At 33.1% G+C, this 8,982-nt stretch overlaps 1 protein-coding gene across 3 annotated transcripts; it reads right to left on the bottom strand.

Annotated features, from left to right (window-relative positions):
- Window positions 1–202: 202 nt before the first annotated feature.
- On the bottom strand, window positions 203–8,265 carry LOC130941892 (putative cyclin-B3-1). 3 transcript variants are annotated; one of them, XM_057870526.1, is made up of 23 exons: window positions 8,202–8,265; window positions 7,991–8,048; window positions 7,832–7,895; window positions 7,703–7,735; window positions 7,172–7,202; window positions 6,993–7,041; window positions 6,803–6,893; window positions 6,362–6,422; window positions 5,094–5,148; window positions 4,929–5,010; window positions 4,773–4,808; window positions 4,615–4,684; window positions 4,430–4,478; window positions 4,254–4,347; window positions 3,345–3,390; window positions 2,661–2,951; window positions 2,458–2,580; window positions 1,498–1,587; window positions 1,216–1,377; window positions 1,071–1,130; window positions 859–957; window positions 507–685; window positions 203–419 (listed from the first exon to the last, which is right to left on the bottom strand). In XM_057870526.1, the coding sequence occupies exons 1-23, from the start codon at window positions 8,217–8,219 to the stop codon at window positions 287–289; spliced, it is 1,974 nt and encodes a 657-aa protein (XP_057726509.1). In that variant the 5' UTR covers window positions 8,220–8,265; the 3' UTR covers window positions 203–286. The 3 variants fall into 3 exon arrangements, with proteins under 3 accessions (XP_057726509.1, XP_057726512.1, XP_057726510.1); XM_057870529.1 differs by having other exon boundaries at window positions 4,630–4,684; XM_057870527.1 differs by having other exon boundaries at window positions 7,994–8,048.
- Between the last annotated feature and the right edge of the window lie 717 nt (window positions 8,266–8,982).

Below are 8,982 nucleotides of genomic sequence, written 5' to 3'. Positions count from 1 at the left end.
GAATTTGTGATGGTTGCAGTGCAAACCCATTAAAAAAGAGAAATAGAAAAATTTGTACTATTTGCAATAATTTCATAATAATTGATTGGGTAATTTTTAAATTTTGTCAAGTAATCAAAATCGTTGACATAACATTGTTAGAGAAAAATTCAACGTGAAAGAAGTTAGTATCAACTTTTATATAGTAAAAATAGATGGATAAAAGATGGTATCACAAATGTAGCTACAACATTCTAAGATTTTTTTTTTAAGTTTGACATATTATAGTATAAGATTGCAGCTAAAATCAGGGAAGGCTATCCAACGGTCTTACGGCTGCAACCAAACGTAGCTCCTTTCTTGAGTACTTTTCATATGTAACCTTTAGCTTTCCAATGCTAGCAGCTTTATGGAGTTTCAATATCATTTCGGCACAACCCCTACAAAAAATTACAGTCAACATGAATAAGAATTAACACAAATTTTGAATTTGGATATTGATTTTTTTTAAGAGTAGATAGAAGTGCCTCATTTGTGAAATATCATAGTGTGCATGCTTCTGCAGCAATGGCGTCCATGGCGGCTCAATTTGCAGAGTGCAACGTGCAACATAGAGAGCTGATGCACATAATAATGAGGGCTTGAATGCTATAGCTTCATATTCAACCAAGCATAGGTCAATGAGAAAGAATGCCATGTGTTCAAGCTGGACAGAGAAAATTAGAAACCATCAATCTTAGAAAACTACTATACAGTATAAGACACTTCCTAAAACGACCAATTTATCATCCAAATTAACTAATCATCCTTCAACCTAGCAACATTAATATTGGTTCAATACACCATATTCGAACAATTAACCCTCGGAGAAATATATACCTTACTATCTGATTGTGCAGCCTTTAGAAACCTCACCAAGAAAACATAAGGAGTAGGAACATTCAAACGAAACTTCAATTTTCTAAGAATAAGCTTCTCCTGAGTAGCAAAACCATTCCACACGTTAGAACACAAACCATGAGATAATGGGTGTTAAGCCGTTTACAGGTCCAAAATAAAATAAAAAACCGGATAGCAATGCAATTGCATACCATTCCAAGCATTTGATCTCTTGTATATGACTCAGCAGAGATGCTTATTAAATCTTTGACCTACGGGGAAAACATTTAGAGTCAATGATAAATCATGTTCCTTTTTCTTCAAGAAAAGATGTTTGACAAAAAGGATAATTCATACTCTAGGATGCCAAAAGTCCTCGTATTTTGAAGCCAGCAAAAGTGCTGTAAGACCAACTAATTGCATATCTGTCTTTTCTATTTTCACCATGGAAAGATATTGATCTAATAATGTAACTGTGAGATATAGTGTTTCTGGCATCAAATCAAACTTCATGTGTACCTGTAATAGGCAAGAATGATATCCAAAGAAAAAATGATCATAAAACATAGTTAAGCACGGAAAAAGAAAGTGACACACACGTGAAAAGTCATCCCATAGATGGCAGAACTAAATACATACTTCAATCAACCAGTTGATCAAAATGCCCCGCATATAAGGTGTAATTTCTGTCTGAATGCACATGTAATTTGCCAAAGATGGATTTTGCGCCTGCATTTAATTAAAAGCACATTTGAAATAACCAAAAAATGTTGATTGAAATTCCAGAATAAGAGGGAAACAAATAATATCAATTTGCATAGGCTCTGACGTTAGTGCCATCTGATTTATGCCAATCAAGAAGAAGACAAAATGAGTCAAACAATGTGGTAGAAATAGACAAGTTTGCATCATGTCTTAAACATATAAAACTATTGAAAAAGTGTAACATCAAATAACATTTGTGGCTCATTCCTTTCTCCTCAGAATTTTGCATCTGCAGTGTAGCACTTATAGAAAGTTTGCACGCATTTAAGCATATCAACTTTGACTGTATTGGTGTGTAGTAATTGCTATGACAGTTCCTACAAGATTGGGATGACTTCCACCCAACTTCAACAGTTCAAAACAAGCTGGGTGACAACCACTAAAACATGCAATAATTCTGAAGAAATGTCACTACTGAATTATATTATATTTAAAAGCTAAACAAACTTGTCGCTGAAAATGGGGAGTGAAACAAATGTCTGTTAGAACAAGTTAAAACATTTTAGGAGATCATATTGTTAAATTCTGGGACCAAATTATATGTATGTTCTCCCAAGTTTGGCTTTGAATTTTGTTACACCCCTAACAATCCCCATGGATGAAATAGTAGTTTTTCTATAATTATATTTGATGCAAGAAACATTTAAGTTTATAGAAATGTCCAAAGCAGCTTATTAATTAAGATCAAAATTTTTTACTCAATTATTTACTTATTCTGCAGTCAGTAAAGCAACTAAAACTCTAAAAGCCTAGAGTTGTTGGAACACAACAAGACCAAGCATCATCAAAGAGAAAGAGGCACACTGATATGCATCAGAATGTTATGAATATTACCTCACTAACCCAATAGTACTGATATATGTCATCAACATATTCAGGTACTTCTAAATGATTGCAATCATTGTCTATATTTGGTAGGTTATCTTGCTGGCTAACTTCACACGTTTGCTTGAGAAGCTGCAAAATAAGGCTACATGTCACATAAATTTGAATAAAAATGAAAAGGAAAAAATGGTTTGGCACACACTGTGAACAACCTTAGATCCTTCCATCAATGAACTAGTATAAGATTTCTTGCGTCTTGACTTTTTCATTAGAATGAGTTCTGGCAAATGTACTACCAAATTTTTCTCTCCATCAGATGGAACACATCCTTGATTTGCATCATTGGAAACTGATGCTAAACCATTCACTGGAAGAGGCAATGGAAGTGCTTCCTCATCCTGAGACAATATTGTAGCATTTGATTGTGATATGTTCTGATCTGATATGCATTTAGGTTTTAAAGTCATGTGATTGGTAGAAGCGATGACTTTAGTCTTAAGAGGCTGCAAACAAGAAGGTAAAAGTCAGTTTGATACATTATATGGCAAATCTTCTATAAATAGCTATATGCTGTAAATAATTTGCACAATCTTTAACATCGAGAGAATATTATTCAGCTTCTATCATTTCAAGAGTGAACCATTTTGACTTGTCTTTCTCCTTTTAAAGTATCAGAATGTGTAGAGGAATCACATATACACATAAAAGGTTTTCTGAATAGAGTTTCACCTCAGCACACTACATAATTCCCCTTCACTAGAATTATACAACAATGGCACATAAATTCCAAATTGAATACAAAATAGGTACAGAAATGTGCCTAGCCTCAAAGAATATTAACGTAATTCTAAACAATTTCTGCATTGTTCAATCAAATACAGCAACTATAGACATACCATGATGTACTTCCTTGAAGATCCATATAAAACTTTGGATTGACTCCTGCATTCAACATGAATTGCAAGAAAGTTACAACGAATGTCATCGTATAAGTTATCAGCTTGAAAAATCTAAGTCTAAAAGCAACACCCAGTAAAAGAAAATATGGTAACAGATAATACAACACCACGGCATCCAGGTAAATAGAGATTTTGGAACTCCCATGTTTTGAAAACACATGGGTTTTGCTTGCTCAAAGAAAGGATCTTTTGCTTGACATCCACACATCGAATATTAACTTGCAAGAGAGTACAAATAAAAAACACAAGTTTACTTAATAGAGAATACCAACAAAATGAAACAAAAAAAGATGTCAATCCATGTTGCTGGCATGATTGTGTAGGACTATAACAAGACCAAAATTGTGGAAGCAAATAACTGCGCAATGATAATTCACTATCTCTTATTCAGATGGAAAACATTAAATATATGAAAACTCTGCCCTTATTTTGAATTTAGGCCATAGAGGCATTCTCCACATATCAACTAGTGTTTGAAAAATGGTTAAGGATAAAATTCCTGCAAAAAAAAGAATTAAATTCTACAAGTTTTCAACTTTCCCTTATAATTTTTAATTGCTAACATATAATATATTATTAGCAATATGAAAATTTGATAGCACCATGAATCACTTTATTCAGTAACTTTAGTCTTAATATTGATCCTTTCATGTATCCTCTCTTTAGCCACAGCAACCTAAGTATTTTCTGAGGTGATTACTACCAAATACCAATGTTTCTAGAATGATTACCACCATTATAGGTTGACTTGCTAGATTCATCCTATATTGCAACTTAAAGACAAACTAAAACAGCCAAAATGTTTATGTACAGTGTAAAACTATGACAAAATTTATTATTGCTTACGTTTGAGTAAAGCCATCACTCACTCGTATCTTCCGCACATCGTTTCTTGCATTAGTTAGCTGGGAACTAACTCTTCTACTTGCTGTTGCCTTAGCTGAAATGACAATAGGCTTAGTAGATATAGTATAACTCAATTCATTGAAATTTACAGATTGCTTATCCATGAGACAACTCACAGGGGAGAGAACTTCGTGCCTTTGCTGTTTCAGAACTTCCAGCACTTTCCTAAAATGAAGTAAAGTGGGGTAACATAAAAAAGAAAATAAAATAAAAAATATATTTAAAGAACAGAAAAAGAAAAAGAAATACATGAAGAGAAAATATTGTACTGCCTGGAAAGATAAACCATTGTATTACTCACATCTGCTCTGTATACCTTCCTTGGTGCTGGTAAGGACTTCCTTGGTATTGGTAAGGACTTCCTTGAATTACTTGAAAAGGACAAATAAATACTCTGGTTTCAGCCATATTTGTATTCATAAAAATTAGAATCGATCAACAAATAAATACTTCACAGACCTTGGATTTGAAGGTAATATAGGCTTCTTGGCAAACCTAAAAGAAAACGAATTGCCACATAATTTCTTTAGAGAAGGGCTTGGGACGATAAACACGAACCTCAATAAATCCACTATCATGTGTCATGTGACAAACCAGAGACAAAATGTGAAGTACCTGTCTTTTGTGACAACTGATGGGCCTCCATGTGAATTATACTTCTGATCCTTTGAAGCTGGTCTCACATCTGTGCCTAGTTCTTAATTCAATGAAAGGGAGACAAAGACCTTAATAAGACATAGAGCATTCAAATAAAAGTATACCAAACAGAAAAGTATTCACCTTTCTTTGGAGCATCTGACTGGACATCATTGCTTCTATTTCTTTGCATTATTCCCTAATTTAAGCAAGAAAAGTGATCAGGAGTGAGAACTTTGTAATCGTTGACCAAATCAAATTTCATATGCTATCATTTCATATATGCTGCCTTTTTAACATGCTAGTCCCAGTGCCCGAAAACAGGATAAGTTTCACAATCAGTTCTTCTTAATGATAGAAAATATGGGAGAAAATTGGCACAGGTGTGAATGTGATGTTAGATGCCTGCTGATATATCCAATCATATAGCTTTGCTGCCACTATATCCTACTGGCTACCATTTCCAGAAGGTTGTGTTGTTATATGATAACGATCATGATAGAAATAAAGACCAAAATTTACCAAAATATGCTGTACATAGGATGCCAGTTCTGGTATCAGGTAAACAATATTACAGAACATGCAACTGTTGTAAAGGTACTATATAAATAAGGGAAACAACAGCAAAAACCTTTTAGTCCCTATGTGGATTCAGCTACATAGATCAAATGACTCAATTGTGCACAAACCATTTACATCTAAGTCCATAATGGTTCATCCATAGGTTTTTCTTCAGTCTGCTCTACCTCCATGAAACTTACCGTCTCACCCATCCCCGGGTGTTAGAGTTCATTACAGGACACATAGTTCACTGCCCACACAGCTATTCCACGTGGTACACATGAACAGTGTAATTTAGTTGACAATTAGGTGGTTAGATCAACATCAATCCAGTTTCAACTGTATCAATGTACGGTTCATTTTCTCTCTTTCTGAGCAGCATTTTCTAACTTTCTTTCTTTTACTCAATTTGCTGACCTCTCAGACTATAGCATCAAGATGAACTGTTATGTAGCATTTCACCCTAAACTTGTATGCCTTATTAAGTGATTCCTAGAGTTTAGAGCTGCAGTTTTATTCATTGTATCATTAGGGGTTATCATAAACATTAAATAGGTCTAGTGGAAGAGGAAAAGTTCTAGTACACTCATGGAGAAAGAGCTTTTTTCTTCGTTTACATGTATTTCAACTATACAATAACTAAAAGTATGAGAGGGATACAATAGTAAAAATTTGGGGTAGCTAAAAAAGCCAGGTGGAGGAAGAAAGTTGGGATTATGTAGAGAATGTTACAAATGACTCGGTAGATAGAAGAGAAGACTACCAAAGAATTAAGAAAACGCAAAGCAACAAGGAAACAGGAAAACAGAAAAGAGACATAACAGATAGTAACCAATAACTATTTTCCATACCGTGAAGGATTTCCTCAAGGTGATACCACCCCCTTTTTTAATGTTTGAACCTGCTAAACCCCTAAGAAAGCACATAAGACACAAAAGTCAAATAATATTCAGCAGTAAAGAAAACAATGTTTGGACGGAATAAAGTGACATAGAAATAATATACTATCTTATCTTATTCAAGCAAAAGTAAAGATGTTATGTTAACCTGTTTGAAATTATGTTGCAAAAATAATATAACAATTTCTTCTTATATACCATAGGCCTGCCTATATTTCAAACAAAATATTAAAAACAGGGATAAAGTTAAGCTCGCCGCTGGACCTATCATAAATTCAAAACATCTCTAGACAAAATAGTTGATATAGCAGTATCTCTGTCATCCAACATACGAAGCAAGTTACACTCACTTGCAAACATTCCATCTCTTAACAGAATAATGAAGATACTCACTTCATTTTGGAGCTGTCACGTCCAATATTTGTTGCAGAGTTTCCTTGAACATTACTAACATCAGCCAATGCCTTTCTCACATTTGTATTTGCTACCAACATCCAACATAAGAGAAAATGATAAATGTGTTTCGCAAACATAAACATATTTTTTCAAAATGTAATAGGAAACTAGTCCAGTAAAAACTTACCAGAAGTAACATATTTGCTATTGCTTTTATCCATACTTTTGAAGCCTCCCTTCACCAGTGAAGTTACAAAATAATTATGTATACAGTGTGTAAGAAATCGCATAACAAAAAATTCAAAAGGCACAAATACAAAGACACTTTATTTAGCATTTGGAAAGTTAAGTTTAGAATTAAATTACCTTAGGATTACCAGCTACTGTAGCACTCGTTCTTCATAAATTGCAAAGTGGTGGGAGAAAAAACAAATAGAGTATTAGATTGCTCTTTATACTCAAGAAACTTAGATTACAATCTAAAGAAAACAAGCGACCATTCTGCCATAACATGTGTCACATTGGTTTCCAAAAGAAGGCAACAACATCAAACCTTGCCTTACAAAATCATAAAACAAGGTAGCACCATAGCAGCTTTGTACTCATATATGCCCTACAAGTGTTCCAATCCTAGGAAGAATCTAAACAAAGAAAAAGTTTAATTCTTAAAGCTCGACAAACTAACACCTCCTTATAATGTATCTAATATCTCAAAGAAGTAAACAACAAAACAAAACTGAAAACATTCACTGTTAGATATAACGAGAACAAAGAAGAACCAATTAACAATCAGTTCCAGAAGTAAGTATTATACTATTTTCGACAATCTCAGCTCAGCTCTACCAAAAATTCAAAGAGCAGAATTTATGCCTTCCAAAATCAGGAAATAGGACATACCTCGAAGTTGCACCTGCTTCTCTCACAGATTTCCTAAAAAGAGATTCAAATTATTTTCTTACAAATAAATTGTAAGCATAAATACGCATAAATTATACAGTATCCATCACACACGCAAAAGACACTTACATGAGCACATTGCCAACTTTAATCCGTTCATTTTCCATAAGGACCTTGAAATTCCTCCCACCAACTGCTCCAAACATATAGTAGAACACCAAGAAGATTCAAGAAAAATTAAAAATAAAATAAAATAAAATTTGTAACATAAACAAATATAAAAGATACCACTTGGCCGAGGTTCGCGACTGTCAGGGATCCGGGATGAAACCTCCCTAGATTTTCCCTGAAACATGCAACAACGAAACAATAACCACGAAAATAAGATAAGATTTGAAAGTTCGTCGAAAGAAACACGCGAGTTGGAAGTGAGGATTACGTTGAAAGAAAAATTGTAAAATTCAGGGTAATAAAGAGATCGGAGTTGAGCATTACTTACCGTGAGAGAAGAAGCCATTGAGATTTCTGGCTTTCCTTTCTGCTTAAGGTGGATGCGATTTGAGTTATGGGAAAAATACCCGTTGAAAATTGAATGGGAAGAACACCGCGCATATGCTTATGATTTTAAAAAGGCGTGCTTTTACTTTGATGCCCCCCTGCCTTCAAAAATGATATATTATGTGTGTTGTACCGAATTGTGAAAGTGCTGCAAGTTTGCAACTTTAATTTTTTAATTCATTAAAATACAAAACGGCAAAATCGTTTTTTATTTTCCTAATTTAAGAAAAATAAAGAACAAAACAGTGATGCCCTTTTTTCTATTTTAATAATTTGAAAAAAATATAACAAACAAGACAGAAATTCTGCTTAGCGATTTTCAAAATTTTAAAAAGAAAATATTTTTAATAAAAACATCAATAACTTTTTTAATTAAACAAAATTTAGACAAAACATTTTAAAAAAAAAATTCATGACAGAGTGAAACTCACTTGATGTCAAATAACCTGTATAACACACATGTTTGATCAAATATTTAAAAAAAAATTAGTCAATATAATTTACCTTTTAAATATTTTGGGTGAATATAAATTGAATCGGATATGACCAAAATTTTTATTCTATCTGCATCAAAATTATTAGATCAAATTTAATATCTGCAAAAACTTAGATATCAAACCGGATATCAAATATATTCACAAAACATAAAAATATTTTTAAAAATTTATTTTTATTAAAAAATATCAATAAAATTTGTTTTTTTTCACTTTTTTATACACATA

This window comes from Arachis stenosperma, chromosome 7 (assembly GCF_014773155.1).
Source record: "Arachis stenosperma cultivar V10309 chromosome 7, arast.V10309.gnm1.PFL2, whole genome shotgun sequence".
Taxonomy (NCBI): domain Eukaryota; kingdom Viridiplantae; phylum Streptophyta; class Magnoliopsida; order Fabales; family Fabaceae; genus Arachis; species Arachis stenosperma.
Note: the sequence above shows the minus strand (reverse complement) of the source record. Positions and strands in the feature narration are given on the sequence as shown.